This window comes from Borostomias antarcticus (genome assembly GCF_949987555.1).
Source record: "Borostomias antarcticus genome assembly, chromosome: 3".
Classification (NCBI taxonomy): Eukaryota; Metazoa; Chordata; class Actinopteri; order Stomiiformes; family Stomiidae; genus Borostomias; species Borostomias antarcticus.
In genome coordinates, this window is record NC_140236.1 from 19,126,539 (window position 1) to 19,142,759 (window position 16,221).

General features: G+C 43.2%; 2 protein-coding genes across 5 annotated transcripts in view; both read left to right on the forward strand.

Annotated features, from left to right (window-relative positions):
- The window catches only part of lamb2 (laminin, beta 2 (laminin S)), a 130,493-nt gene extending 122,208 nt beyond the window's left edge, over window positions 1–8,285 (forward strand). For all 3 annotated transcript variants that reach the window (XM_084461801.1, XM_084461802.1, XM_084461803.1), the window contains 7 exons: window positions 2,556–2,759; window positions 3,245–3,389; window positions 4,180–4,387; window positions 6,006–6,147; window positions 6,828–7,004; window positions 7,244–7,403; window positions 7,721–8,285. In XM_084461801.1, coding sequence (XP_084317927.1) covers window positions 2,556–2,759; window positions 3,245–3,389; window positions 4,180–4,387; window positions 6,006–6,147; window positions 6,828–7,004; window positions 7,244–7,403; window positions 7,721–7,857 — 1,173 coding nt within the window. In that variant the 3' untranslated portion in view covers window positions 7,858–8,285. The remainder of the gene's footprint in view (window positions 1–2,555; window positions 2,760–3,244; window positions 3,390–4,179; window positions 4,388–6,005; window positions 6,148–6,827; window positions 7,005–7,243; window positions 7,404–7,720) is intronic.
- A 770-nt stretch (window positions 8,286–9,055) lies between these two features.
- The window catches only part of usp19 (ubiquitin specific peptidase 19), a 104,491-nt gene continuing 97,325 nt past the window's right edge, over window positions 9,056–16,221 (forward strand). For both annotated transcript variants that reach the window (XM_084436273.1, XM_084436274.1), the window contains exons 1-2: window positions 9,056–9,191; window positions 15,703–16,009. In XM_084436273.1, coding sequence (XP_084292399.1) covers window positions 15,853–16,009 — 157 coding nt within the window. In that variant the 5' untranslated portion in view covers window positions 9,056–9,191; window positions 15,703–15,852. The remainder of the gene's footprint in view (window positions 9,192–15,702; window positions 16,010–16,221) is intronic.

Consider the following 16,221-nt stretch of genomic DNA (forward strand, 5'->3'; position numbering starts at 1 on the left):
TGAGCCTTCACCATTAAATAACATATTCCCCAGTTAAATTAAATAACCTATTCCCCATTTAAATTAAAAAACCTAGTCCCCAGTTAAATTAAATAACCTATTCCCCAGTTAAATTAAATGACCTTTTCCCCATTTAAATTAAATAACCTATTCCCCAGTTAAATTAAATAAGCTATTCCCCAGTTAAATTCAATAACATATTCCCCACTAAATTAAATAACCTATTACCCAGTTAAATTAAATAACATATTCCCCCAGTTAAATTAAATAACCTATTCCCCAGTTAAATTAAATAACATATTCCCCAGTTAAATTAAATAACCTATTCCCCAGTTAAATTAAATAACCTATTCCCCAGTTAAATTAAATAACCTATTCCCCAGTTAAATTAAATAACCTATTCCCCAGTTAAATTAAATAACCTATTCCCCAGTTAAATTAAACAACCTATTCCCCAGTTAAATTAAATAAGCTATTCCCCAGTTAAATTAAATGAGCTATTCCCCAGTTAAATTAAATAACCTATTCCCCAGTTAAATTAAATAACCTATTCCCCAGTTAAATTAAATAAGCTATTCCCCAGTTAAATTAAATGAGCTATTCCCCAGTTCAATTAAATAACATATTCCCCAGTTCAATTAAATAACATATTCCCCAGTTAAATTAAATAACCTATTCCCCAGTTAAATTAAATAACATATTCCCCAGTTAAATTAAATAACATATTCCCCACTAAATTAAATAACATATTCCCCAGTTAAATTAAATAACATATTCCCCAGTTAAATTAAATAACATATTCCCCACTAAATTAAATAACCTATTCCCCAGTTAAATTAAATAACCTATTCCCCAGTTAAATTAAATAACCTATTCCCCAGTTAAATTAAATAACCTATTCCCCAGTTAAATTAAATAACCTATTACCCAGTTAAATTAAATAACATATTCCCCCAGTTAAATGAAATAACCTATTCCCCAGTTAAATTAAATAACCTATTCCCCAGTTAAATTAAATAACATATTCCCCAGTTAAATTAAATAACATATTCCCCAGTTAAATTAAATAACCTATTCCCCAGTTAAATTAAATAACCTATTCCCCAGTTAAATTAAATAACCTATTCCCCAGTTAAATTAAATAACATATTCCCCACTTAAATTAAATAACATATTCCCCAGTTAAATTAAATAACCTATTCCCCAGTTAAATTAAATAACCTATTCCTCAGTTAAATTAAATAACCTATTCCCCAGTTAAATTAAATAACCTATTCCCCAGTTAAATTAAATAACATATTCCCCAGTTAAATTAAATAACATATTCCCCAGTTAAATTAAATAACCTATTCCCCAGTTAAATTAAATAACCTATTCCCCATTTAAATTAAATAACCTATTCCCCAGTTAAATTAAATAACCTATTCCCCAGTTAAATTAAATAACATATTCCCCACTAAATTAAATAACCTATTCCCCAGTTAAATTAAATAACATATTCCCCAGTTAAATTAAATAACCTATTCCCCAGTTAAATTAAATAACCTATTACCCAGTTAAATTAAATAACCTATTCCCCAGTTAAATTAAATAACCTATTCCCCAGTTAAATTAAATAACATATTCCCCAGTTAAATTAAATAACCTATTCCCCAGTTAAATTAAATAACCTATTCCCCATTTAAATTAAATAACCTATTCCCCAGTTAAATTAAATAACCTATTCCCCAGTTAAATTAAATAACCTATTCCCCAGTTAAATTAAATAACATATTCCCCACTAAATTAAATAACCTATTCCCCAGTTAAATTAAATAACATATTCCCCAGTTAAATTAAATAACCTATTCCCCAGTTAAATTAAATAACCTATTACCCAGTTAAATTAAATAACATATTCCCCAGTTAAATTAAATAACCAATTCCCCACTAAATTAAATAACCAATTCCCCAGTTAAATTAAATAACCAATTCCCCAGTGCTGTTGGTGCACACGCCTGCATACCCTGCAGGTGAGTGAGGGTTTGCTGTATGTGTAGAGTGAGGGTTTGCTGTATGTGGCTCCAGGGATGAACGGGCCCAGTGAGCAGGGCTTCTCCATCTTCACGTGACATCACTCCACACAGCGTTGGAGAGGTCACCATGGTGACAGCAAATCACCAAAAGCAGCACACCAATATTACTTCCTGTGAATTACAGTCATTATGAGTGAACACACACACACACACACACACACACACACACACACACACACACACACACACACACAGAAGAGGTCATCATCTATTTTTGTTGGTGTGGTCCACTTGCTGTCCATCCACTGACATCACAAGTGACACTGTTTGATTTCGAAGTGATCACTGATCCCAAAACACACCTGAGATTACCCCAGATGCAAAACATACCTGAGATTACCCCAGGTGCAAAACAAACCTGAGATTACCCCAGGTGCAAAACACACCTGAGATTACCATTACTATAAAATAACTAAACTTAAAAGTTAGAGATGACCACCTTAACATGGTTGGTACCTGACCTGTCACCTGTCTGTCCAGGTGTGCGGTTCCCCCGGCGACGCCCCCTGTGGAGAGAGCCCATGCGGAGGGGCAGGTTGCCGTGACGACAAGGGTCACCATCACTGCGGGGGTCTGAACTGCAACGGCGCCGTGGCGATGGCAGACAACGCGCTGGAGAGGTCCCAGCATGCCGAGCGAGAGCTGAACAAGGCCATGGGAGAGGTGGAGGGGCTCTTCAGCAAGGTCAGAGTTCACTCATTATTACCCTAACCCAAACCTACATCACAACATGGATACAGTCCTTATTTGATTTGACTGACACTGTAGGTATTGCACTCTTGCACAGTTTGAGCTTATAGACATATCTGGTACTGTATATCCTTCTTGTATATTTTGTATACAGTCCCTGATTGTGCCTTTTTGTCCTTACTGCTGTAACACAACAATTCTCCCCCTGGGATCAATAAAGTACTTTTCTATCAGTCTGTCTACCTCCACACCTCTACCTGGCTACTCGAAATCTACTTCAGTCTGCTGACATATTCACCACCTGACTTGATGGATCTCTGTGCAGATTGTGTCCAAGTGGCGTTACTGTGTTCATAACAACCAGGGCTCTCCCCCAAACCCATCCTGCGCTCTCGCGCTGCGGAAGCTAATCCCTATCTCTGGACTGTGTTGTCCTGGGAAGAGTGAGCAGACAGGTGTGCTGTGGTGTGTCCTGCCAGGTGGCGGAGGCTAAGACGAAGGCAGAGGAGGCAAAGGGGAAGGCCCAGGCAGCGCTGGACAAGGCCACCAGCACCAAGAACAAGGTGGAGCGCTCCAACAACGACCTGAGGGATCTCATCAAGCAGATACGCGACTTCCTCATGCGTAAGTCAACTGATGAGGCCAGACATTTTCACCAGTCTGCACGAAACATGGTAGACACAATCTAGGGACCAATATCTAAAGTTCCATCTCAGCAAAAGTGTGAAAAGTATATATAAAAACAGAGCCACTATTACCAATGAAGATTGAGGAGGGCGTGGCTTTTCACATAGAGGTGCATGACTCCTGAACGGTTTGACAGAACACCACAAACCTTTGTAAACACATAAACCAAACCAACATATCACCACACCTAAACCAAACCCTTTGTAAACAGGGCTAGGGCTAACCACCATGCCAATTTTTCCAAACTGTGGTACAGTGGTACCAGAGCATGCCTAATGGTCACTGGATATGGAAATATGAAGCTGATTGGCCACAGGGTGGCGGTATAACAAGCCAAAATGCTTAAAAGTGGCTAAAACACAATCGATTGCTGTAGAGCCCCTGGTGGCCAAATGGGGTTCAAACTGCTTGTGTGAGTAGGTCATGGCCTGAGTGGCTATGGTGTTGCACTTGTTGCCTTTCATGCACTCGTTGCTTGCCCCCCAGTATTGCTTCATGTAGCTGTCCTTTTCACTTTATTTATTTATTTACAGTATTCATTTATATGTTTTACAGTATTTATTCATATGTATTTTCAAAATTGCTTACCATTCAACCTAAACCCACATTATACAAAATAGCATACCAACAATATAGTCGTTTGTCTAATGCCAACAGTCTCATGCCCATGTGAGAGCAGTTCCTCTCTGCCGGAGCTGGTGCCTCTAACCTGTCCTCTCTCCTGCAGAGGAGGGCGCTGACCCAGACAGCATCGAGGCGGTGGCTAGCCGTGTCCTGGAGCTGTCCATCCCCGCCTCGCCACAGCAGATCCGCCACCTGGCCGAGGACATTAAGGACCGCGTCCGCAGCCTCTCCAACGTGGACGCCATCTTGGAGCAGACACAGGACGACGTCCGCAAGGCCGAGAGACTGCTGCTGGAGGCCAAGACAGCCAGGTACGTGTGTGTGTGTGTGTGTGTGTGTGACTGTCCTCCAGTATGTGTGATTACAGGCAATTGGTAAATGGACAGCACTTATATAGCGCATTTATCCAAAGCGCTTTACAATGAAACCTCTCATTCACCCATTCACATACACATTCACACACCCATGGCGGTAGCTGCCATGCAAGGTGCTAGCCTGCTCATTGGGAGCAATTTGGGGCTCAGTGTCTTGCCCAAGGACACTTCGACGTGTGGACAGGAGGAGCCGGGATTCGAACCGCCGACCCTACGATCAGTGGACGACCCGCTCTACCTCCTGAGTCATAGCGGGCCCAAGGTCTAATGTGTGTGTATGTGTGAGACGGCATGTCCTTGTCAGTATGTGTGTGGTTCCAGGTAGGGCTGCTCGATTAATCGGATTTTAATCTAGATTAAGATTTGGGCTGTCAACGATCATTAAAACAAAATAATCGCCATAAAACGATTTTGCACAAATCAAGTGCACCCTACACTGCAGAGCTATACTGTGCTTGCCCCCTCCCCCACCCCCCAAAGCCCCAAAACAAACACAGTTCAGAGCGAGAGGAGTTGTCAAGCGAGGCGCACGCATGCTCCTCTCGAACAAAACACGACAAGAAGAAGATTATGCCAGCAGAAAGAGAGCCGCTGGTGGACGAGAGCTAAAACCACGTCAGTGGTGTGGAAACACTATGGGTTCGCGGAGACAGATTTGGACCAAGTTGACACGGTGTGTAAATTTTGCTACGCAGTCGTAGCTGCCCCTCAAAGTAGCCCTTCTCAGTCCCGTTGACGCATTCCGCTCGCTCATGCCAGACAACAGTCCTTTGCCGGTCCATTCACTTTGCCGTCAAAATAAATCGGTGTCGGCCTATTTAGGAGAGGTCAGATAAACATGAAACTTCACTTACCTAAGCAAAAGGGTCTATTTTAACAAATGCTGGGTTTTGAAGCCTAGGCGCTACCATTAAATAACTTATTTAGACGAGTTCTGTCATAGTGAAATTATTTTGCAATATTTTTCCGAGGTAGTCTTCTTCTGTGGTGGTGGCGGGGCTTTGAAGCTTCTTTAATTATCAGTTTTGGCACTTTTATTTATCAAAGTCAAGGTTCACAATTTGTCTCCCATGGGAGAAATGTATCTAGAACATTGTTAAAAAGAAAAGCCAGTCAACATTTAATATATTAATTGTTATCAAAGTCATTTTATAATTTGATATGTTAAGAAAATGTTAAAACTTTTGATAAAAAAAAAAAAAATCAATGAATAATCGTGTTAAATAATCGTGATCTCAATATCAATCAAAATAATCGTGATTATGATTTTTGCCATAATCGAGCAGCCCTAGTTCCAGGTCTGGTGTGTGTGTGTTTCTGTGAGTATCCTTGTCAGTACTGTATGTGTGTGGTTCCAGGTCTGATGTGTGTGTGTGTGTGTGTGTTTCTGTGAGTATCCTTGCCAGTACTGTATGTGTGTGGTTCCAGGTCTGATGTGTGTGTGTGTGTGTGTGTGTGTGTGTGTGTGTGTGTGTTTCTGTGAGTATCCTTGTCAGTACTGTACAGTATGTGTGTGGTTCCAGGTCTGATGTGTGTGTGTGTGTGTGTTGTGCAGGCGCCATGCGGAGGGAGTTCGGTCCACGGCGGCGTCAGTGCAGCAGGCCCTGGAGGACGCCAAGGTGGCACAGGCCGCTGCTGAGAAGGCCATCCAGAGAGCCAGGGACGACATCAGAGAGACAGAAACACGCATAGCGCAGGTTAACACATTTTAACTATTTATGTATGTCCACAAAGAGAAAATTACATACAGGGACACAAATACTAAAGGTGCAGTCAGTATACAATCACAATTCATGGATCAGCGGCATAACTTTCTTTAACACACATCTTTCAAGGGTACAAGTATTGTAGCAGCGTCTCCGCCATATATGGCGTCTGCCTGTGACAGCAGAGACAGAGCAGTGCTTAGCAAGGCGTTAAGCCTGCTTTTTGGCATCCCCAGTTGTTGGGACTCTCTTATGACCAACCTGTGTGTGTGTCCTAGACTGCCAAATATGATCACAAGTAGTTTGCAAGTAGGGTACACCTAGCTCTGAGATGGTATTCAGGAGAGGTTGGTACTTAATGACCTTGGTTATTGATTCCTCTAGGCTGGGGTCAAATGTGCAGCTACCTCCAGAACAAACACCCCTCTGGATACTTCACTAACAACATCTGGTGTATTAGCAGACACGTGTAAAAGTAGCTGGGTTACTGCAGATGGAACATGGTGGGATTGACACATGAATGTTTGTACACACACACAAACACACGTAGCATACGGTACCACATACAGTGCACACACACTGCTGCAAATGCATATTTTACATGACAGCACACCCAGGTTTTTGTCTAGCAGACACCCATTGTTTTTTGGATGTGTGTATTTTTGCCACAGATCGAGTCTGAGACGTCCAGCAGTGAGAACGACCTGAGCGATGCCATGAACCGCCTGGGCCTCCTGGGCAGAGAGATCGACGCCCTCAGGACCAAACGAGCCAACAACAGCCTGGCCGCAGCACGGGCAGAGGAGACGGCCACCATGGCACGGGACAAAGCCAACGAGGCCAAGCAGGTGTGTGTGTGTGGAGCTGACTGTGTGATTGTATGTGTGTGTGCTGTTCTCTGGTCTTCTCTGCTGTTCTCTGGTCTTCTCTGCTGTTCCCTGGTCTACTCTGCTGTTCCATGGTCTTCTCTGCTGTTCTCTGGTCTTCTCTGCTGTTCTCTGGTCTTCTCTGCTGTTCTCTGGTCTACTCTGCTGTTCCATGGTCTTCTCTGCTGTTCCATGGTCTTCTCTGCTGTTGTGTGTCTCAGATGCTGGATGGGGAGCTGACAGATAAGTACCACACGGTGCAGGAGCTGGTGGAGCGGAAGGCCAAGACGGTGCAGGAGGCCAAGAAGAAGGCTGAGAGGCTCCGGGACGAGGCCAAGGGGCTGCTGAGCGACGCCCAGAACAAGCTGCTGAGACTAGCAGGTGTGTGTGTGTGAGAGAGAGAGAGCCCTGGCTAGAACTGGAACCTCTTTGTTACAGTGAAGCAACTGTTCCAGCATGCTCAACTGTTTAGCTTGAGTGACCCGTACGGAGCAGCGGTCAGTGCATTGATCTGACCCAGATGTAAAGTTCTGATAGTGACTGCTGATTGCAGTCAATGATCTAAGGACTAGGGAGAAGCATTGTCGTGATCTATCTGGTGAAATAAATGTTGAAGTAAATAAACCATATTCTCTCAGCGCTAGTTTGGAAGGTCAGTTGGGTGTGCTCACTGTGCTCTCCAATCCACCGGCCCACAGAGCTGGAGAAAGACTATGAGGAGAACCAGAGGACCCTGGAGGGGAAGGCCCGGCAGCTTGATGGGCTGGAGGACAGGATGAAGGCCATCCTCAATGACATCAACAGGCAGATACACATCTACAACACCTGCCAGTAGCACCGGGCCTGCCACCAACCTGCTGCGCTTTTTCACTTCATTTACTGAAATTTGACATTACTTAGACACAGTAACACATTACACACAGGGGACAACATGAAATTTGGGGTGCATGGGCGACGTCCAGCCCTGCCCCCCTGCTAGTCTAGAGCCAGGCCGGCCGTAGGGCGGAGCCTCATAGGGCAGCAGCACTGCACACAGCCAGGAGGAAAACGTGGCCCACCACCAGGCTAGAGACACAACACTGTAAAACACAAGAGTTCATCTCTGTTCCCCTCACTGCCCAGCGCTGCTGACACCTGGACACAAGTGCAGGTCCAACTCTTAACCGTTCTCCTCCTGAAAATGAAAGGCTGCACTTGTGTTGCACAACTGTACAACATTGTGTGGTTTCTGTGCTCTACTATGTGTGACTGTACACTGAAGTGCCTCCATATTACTGTAATAAATACAAGTCTGTTTATAAACAGTAATTCATTTTAATTATTCAATGTATAATGTATTACATAATTTTAATTCAAGCATCTTTGAGTACTTGAAAAGCACTACATAAAGAAAATGCATTATTATTATTAGCAGTAGTAGTAGTAGTAGTAGTAATAACTAGTGCCATTTACAGAAGCCCCTATAAGAATCAGACCACAACTAACAAAAAATGAATATCAAAACGTATTGACAACATGTTGATAACTATCTGAGTAAAAGTGTCAGGATAATGTGTCAACACCCGTCACTGAGAAAAACTTGCGTTGTATGGTGCTCAGATCATAAGATTTCTAGATATTTGTAGACATTGTCTGTGCTGGTGACATCAATTCCAAAGAGGTACCACCGTACCAGCATATATGATGATGATTGTGGTAGCTAAGTTTCCGTATGGAAATTGTAATTCCTTAAACTACCTCGGAAGGGAAACTACCGTCTCTATCGCTCCATGCTCTACCGTGATCACATGGACCAGCGGCAGCTTCTCTCCAGGAAGTGGATCTCGGCGGACTCTGGGGTTTTCATTGGATTTATTCGGGTTAGACAGTTTTTGTTCCTTAACAAAATACGAGTCATTGCACAAGAACCGGTGAAGTAGACATATTTTGTTCAACCAACTGCCTTTCATAGCTCAAATGGCCTTGGTGTGTATATTTTGAAAGTTGAAGAGATGGGTCCTGGATAAAGAGAATGTACTAGAAACACCGGAATAGTTACGCCTTTGGAGTAAACGGCGGCCCGCCGCGGTGAGCAGCTTAGCAGCCGGGGCGGGGTTAGTGTGATAACGGACGGACTCCGGTCATTGTGGCGACGGCACGGGAGGCGACACTCGAAATTTCTCACGCTTTGTAAGTTGTCTGTTATGTTGGATTATGTTGAACTCATTAACGTTACTGGACAGTTGGCGCCATGGCGTCATTGTCAACACCGGCAGTGGATAATGTTAGTTAGCTAGCTTCTAGGAAACATCCGTGTGGTTCAATGTTTACAAAACAACGTCCTCGCTTTGGACAACTTATATGAAAGCGGTCTGCCTAACCATATACGTCCAAACGTTAGCTATAAGCGTTGTTGGTAAGGACATATATTTCGGGACTATCAATACGTAATTTGCATTCATTTTGCAGTGTTTAATGGAATTGAACTACTGTATTGTACCTCCTAGCTAGCCTAGCTAACGTTACCGAACAAGGCCACAGTCACAGTGCTAGCTAGCTACATTGAGAATGCTCGTGTAGGTTCCCCTGACGCCCGCAGGCCAACAGATCGATAAACCATTGTGTTTTGACCCCGTTGGCCCTTTCTGATTGATGAGATTTATCTGTCTTAGTCCATGGTGTCCCCAGCTGCATTCGTGCGAGCCGTAAATCAAATTGTCTAACTAGCTAGATTATTTAGCTAGCTAAATATGAAAAATGCGAGGATTGTGTACATTGTCTAATGTGATGTCACTCAGGCATTTGATTTATATATTTGGGGTGTTATTGAATGCGCAGTTATATGCACAAAAGCTGTACTTATTGCTATTTAGTTAATAGGTAGCTGACACATTATCTAATTATTGTAGCGCTACCATTTTAGGGCTATGAATGGCTACTGTCCACTCCGCCCCTACCGGTCTGTCCTAGCCATGTGATGCGCCGATTCCTGGAAAGCCAAACGAATGGACTGAATGTTAACGGTAGCTTAGCCAGCTAGTTTACGCTAGTAGCTAGCTAGGATAGTAACGATTTCACTGTGCCTCTACGGGAATGTGGAATAAATTAGATTTTCAGATTTTGTCCTTAATCAATAAGTGAATAGGGCAAAATGGTCACTGTCAGTCAAGCTATTTAACATTAACTAGCTATAATTAGCCCTATTAGCTCGCTAGCTAGGTAGCTATCATGTTCGCCGCATCATGACGCCATGCATCGAGGATAAAGAGGCTAACCGATATCTGGTTAGCTTGGCTAAGCTCCTATCTTGTCTAGCATTATATGTAATGGAGAAGTACAGGTGTGAGGACATTTGCCAGGACCAGACCTTATTACAGGGCCAGCTGTATGTTTTACAGTCACAAGGGGCCGTGGCGCGCTGTCTTGTCTTTTTAGGATGAGGTAATATTGTGATATGACGTATTTTGTAACTTGACCCTGATCAGTGTTTTCGTGTGTGGTGTATTTGTTGTTGATCTCGTGGATGCTAGACAGCCCCATTATGTAAGAAGAGGGGTCACCATGGAGCTAGGGGTCACCGCGCCATCTTGGCAAATTTGTAGTCATTTGACTATTTCCGGTGACTTTTGTCCTTGCGCAGTTGTGCTTTTCTGGCCTTCCGGTGACTTTTGTACTTGCGCAGTTGTGCTTTTCTGTCCTACGCGCGTCCACGAAAAAGTTCACGTTTATGTGAAATGTAGACGCACGTTCCCGGCTCTCCCCGCTTCGATTTAGCAATGAAAACCGGCTTGCATATTAACCTGTTTTTGTCAAATATATCCATTGGAGAAATTATTTTTTTATCCAGGCATCTTAGTTTTAACAGGTTAATTATAGCTGAACATGTTTTGTTTGCTAGTAGATGGTATTCATTCCGTTCGCGATAACGTTATTGCAGCCAGGCTAAATTCCTCCAGGGAGCCAGTGACAGGCGAGTTGAAAAGCTTCACTCCCCGCCAGCAGGAGCTTTGGCCGCTGCTACCGCATCTCGGATGACCCGCTGAGTTCGTGGCTGCTATTTCACATTCGCCCTTGATCAATCCCAATACCGATCCATGGTAATAATGAATCAATCGTTCAGATCGGCAATGCTGCATGCATGTTACAACAATCAATCATTGTTAGCTTTATTAACATAACCATAGCCTACATTTATCTCTCTAACCTTAGGCTATCCATCTTACACCAGTCGGCCATTCGATAGCTAGAAGCGGTCAACGCCAACGTTGACTGAAAACACCCAAACTCAGTGTATGGTTTCATCTTTATGCCTACACATCAACTCCTTTCCATTGTATGTGAATAAATTCCTGTTATTCTAAAATATCCCATTTCTGTCCATTCCTGGAAAAGGGTAATAATTGCTGTCAAATGATCACTCCAGTTTATCACCGTATCCCACTACCATTTCAACGATGCACAGGATGTTGTCTTGTGGTCACTTTCATTAAAAAATGATTAGCCTGATCGGTTTGTTGTATGTATTAAGCCCTTTTTGAGCGGTGTGCTTTGACTACTCTCCTTTTTTGTGGTCATTTTCATTAACACATTTGATTAAACAGTCAATGGTATTAAAAGACTACATCTCCGCACTGGCCTATGAGCGGCTAAAGATTCCCCAGGCAGAGCTGGTTGATGCTGCTAGGGAAAGGGATGTCTGGGGCTTCCTGCTGGAACTGCTGCCTCCGCGACCCGACCCCGGATAAGCGGATGATGATGGATGAAATAGGGAGCATTTCCAAACCAAATTGCGGGGGGGCATTAAAAGCATTAAAACTAAATGTGAAACATTATATATATATATATATATATATATATATATATATATATATATATATATGTATGTATGGAGCAATTGTTTTAATGTCCGACTTTTGTCTGTCCTGTTCAGTAAATGTGCATCTGTCCTAATTTACTGTAGCTTATCTACTACACAACCTAGTTCAAATTTATGAATCTCCTGCGGAAGTCAGGAGGTTTGGCAAGTAGGCTATGGTCACTGCTCCCCAGTAAAATTGAATAACTGAGGGGTTACTTACAAAAAAAGTACAGCATTTGTAGAACTCGGATGATACTACATAAATTGCCATGCAAAGCCAGAGACTGTTGCTTGTAGACGACAAGACTGCTGTAACCATTCAAGTGTGGAGGCTACACTGCATTGAAGGTGGGTTGGCTTACTTGACACAGAACATAGAAAACGGACACCACAAAAAAAGGGCTTAAAGCAGGTCCAAAACAGCAGCAGGTCTGGTTGAGGTGTGAACTGGTCTCCTAAAAATGGCTTGAGCTGTGAGGATAAGAGGAGGGACACTGTTTCTGTTATTACATTTCAATAATAGAACATGACACACAAAACACAAACCACATGAAACATAAAATCCCAAAACATACAAAGGCCCGTCTTGGTTTAAAGCCCACTCACCAACGTCAAGGTGCAAGCCTATCGAGTGGGAACACGAGACCAATCACGTCCTGCTCATCCACTGCGGGGAAAACGACCTTGGCTACGACCTGAGTGTGGACCTCGTCGGTGTGATGAAGCTTGACCTGCAGGACCTCCACGAGCGGTTTCCGTTGATGAAGATCTCCATCTCCCTCATCAACGAGAGACGCAATTGGAGGATTCCTGTCAAGCCGGCGAGACTCAACAAAGCTCGGAAATTTGTGAACAATGTGATGGTCACATTTACTAGGCGGCAACAGTGTTGGGCATCCTCAAATAAAACATGACAACTCCGATTTATTTGAGACTGATGGATGTCATTTATCCACTTTGGGAAATGACCTTTTTTTAAGAAACATCTTGCGGTCCCTTGAAGCAACAATCCGGAGTGGGTGAAGTTGCTTTGGCCTACACCTCCTCTGGATTGCAACTTCAACTGACAAAGCATTATTTTTTAATAAGAACAGCTCAAATAAATCAGTTTTTTTTATGTGATGATGAACATACTGTTGTTGCTCTTTTTGTGTTAGTTTAGTATACATAGGCTAAGTACATTTTTGTACCAAGACATATTTGTTGCCATCACATTGTTCATTAATATCACTGTTCTTCCTCATCCCTTTCCCACCCCCTCCTCCTCTCCCTCTTCTCATCCCAGCCAAACCACTCAGTGGGTCTGTTCTGTGCTCTCATTTTACATATTGTGGATGTAGCTGTCCCAGGGTATGACCCACATGTGCTCCATGGCCATGCGTCCCCACGGCCATGCGTCCCCACATTATTGTTGTTTTAAAAAAAAAAAAAAAGTATTATCATCCCTTTTTTATTATTATAAATAAATACTTTAAAACTACAACTGAAGCTGTCTGTGCAAATTACAGTAGGCTAGGTATTTAACAATTACATTATAACAGCTGCTAAAGGCACATATTGCAGTGTTTCCAAACGAATTTTGTTAAACTATTAGAGACTTGGAACTAACAACTAGGCCTACATGAAGACTTTCACAGTTTCAGACTGCTGTAACCATTAAAGTTTGGAGTAGGCTGCATAAGCTTACACTTAACACTGCACACACAAAACGCTCAAAAAGGGCTTAATACATACAACAAACTGATCAGGCTAATCATTTTTTAATGAAAATGACTACAAGACAACATCCTGTGCATAGTTGAAATGGTAGTGGGATACGGTGATAAACTGGAGTGATCATTTGACGCAATTATTAGCCTTTTCCAGGAATGGACAGAAATGGGATATTTTAGAATAACAGGAATTTATTCACATACAATGGAAAGGAGTTGATGTGTAGGCATAAAGATGAAACCATACACTGAGTTTGGGTGTTTTCAGTCAACGTTGGCGTTGACCGCTTCTAGCTATCGAATGGCCGACTGGTGTAAGATGGATAGCCTAAGGTTAGAGAGATAAATGTAGGCTATGGTTATGTTAATAAAGCTAACATGCATGCAGCATTGCCGATCTGAACGATTGATTCATTATTACCATGGATCGGTATTGGGATTGTTCAAGGGCGAATGGGAAATAGCAGCCACGAACTCGGCGGGTTATCCGAGATGCGGTGCCAGCGGCCAAAGCTCCTGCTGGCGGGGAGTGAAGCTTTTCAACTCGCCTGTCACTGGCTCCCTGGAGGAATTTAGCCTGGCTGCAATAACATTATCGCGAACGGAATGAATACCATCTACTAGCAAACAAAACATGTTCAGCTATAATTAACCTCTTAAAACTAAGATGCCTGGATGAAAAAATAATTTCTCCAATGGATATATTTGACAAAAACAGGTTAATATGCAAGCCGGTTTTCATTGCTAAATCAAAGCGGGGAGAGCCGGGAACGTGCGTCTACATTTCACATAAACGTGAACTTTTTCGTGGACGCGCGTAAGACAGAAAAGCACAACTGCGCAAGTACAAAAGTCACCGGAAATAGCCAAATGACTACAAATCTAGCCAAGATGGCGCGGTTCAATAGGCCTTCACTTTAGATTTCGAATCTTGGGGGCTTGGGTGAGACCTTTGACTACACTGTATCAGTATGTTCATACAGGTACATACACACAGCACTGTATCAGTATCTTCATTAGGCACTTCATCAGTATATCATGGGGCAAAAGAGTACAAACAGGTTTATAAACATTAATTTTCTTTTATATATACTTTGAACATGCCAATTACAGTGCTGTTTTTTAAGGTGTATTCACCTTGAACTAAAAATAAAACTGACATAAACAAATCAGTATTTTTTCTCTAGAAAAAGATATATAAAACATGAATTATTCTGTTGAATTTTAAATCCAATAACAGTCAAACATGTTACTAGTAGAAATTACAATGCTCCTTCCATTTAAAAAGGGTATATGAGCCGAGCTGACAAAAATAAAACTAGCAGCGGCAACTGGCAACAAATACAATCAAGTGAAGTCCAAATGGAACTGAGTACGTCTGCAACCATCAACTGTATGGAGAATTAACAATTCTACTACTGTACTTCTACAAGAAGTAGCCTCTGACCCAGACTGACTACCACGAGCCTGACTCTGAACGTCATCATCTAAATAACATGGATGGAAATGGAGATTATTCATATAGTGAAAGCTGGTTTACACAATTAAACAAATGGCACTAACACAATAGACAGGGACTCTGGAGGAGTTTACCTTTGACTACACTAACATTAGCTGCGCTGCTGTCGTCACTCCGGAGCGCATCAAAAACGGGACATTCCTGCAAAGTTATCGCATGCTGTGTGGCCAAATGTTTTTGCATATTTGTAGTATTTCCCCCCTTTGATGATACACGTTTTTTGCAAGCATTGCAAGTGGCCGTGTTGTCATCTTGTCGCGTGAAATGTAACCACACTTTCGAACGTTTATGCCTAGACAACATGTTGCTGGTTTCTTCTACCGTGGTCTAATAAAACAAAACAAAGCATTGTGCGTGCGACGTCCTCGCGCATGTGCAGCAACGGCAGGAATCGATAGTGGAATCATTAAGGATTTTGGCTAAAGATTCCAAGGAATCGATTCACTGGGAAGCGGTTCTTAACAAGAACCGGTTTTCGATGCGCATCCCTAATCTTCATACAGGTACACACAGCACTGTATCAGTATGTTCATACAGGTACACACAGCACGGTACTGTCATTGAGCTTGTACTCATGGACGCGATGGCTTGTCTCCCCCCCCCCGACCCCAGGTCCCCTGATTGTGTTCTGGGAGCGTTCGGACCGATACCATCGCCAAAATAGCCGGGCCGAGCAGGAAGAGACAGCCCTCAGATCCAGAGCCCAGCAGCAGCGGCCGGGACGGCGGCGAGGGAGGGCCGCTGAGCGCCAAGTGCCTGAAGATGGCTAGCGGGAGCGAGGCGGGCCGGCGGGGCGGGGCTACGCGCGGCACGGACGACGCCTCCAGCACCAGTAAGAAGAAGCAGAAGGACCGGGCCAATCAGGAGAGCCGCGAGGCCAAGAGGGTGGCGGCCGCAGGCAACGCAGACAACAAGAGAGGTGAGCAGGGTTAAGCCATGTAGCGCTAGCATGGCCTACTACACTGGTGGAATGTTCTGGAAATGCATATTAGTACATTCTATTTGTGGTGGTGTGTGTTGGTGTGCACGTGGTGTGCGGTGGTCCTGAAAACGACTCGTCCTGTTACCTATTTTGTCTTGGTGTATGTGTGTGTGGTGTGTGTGATGGTAGCTTGTTTTGTGCTTTCAATA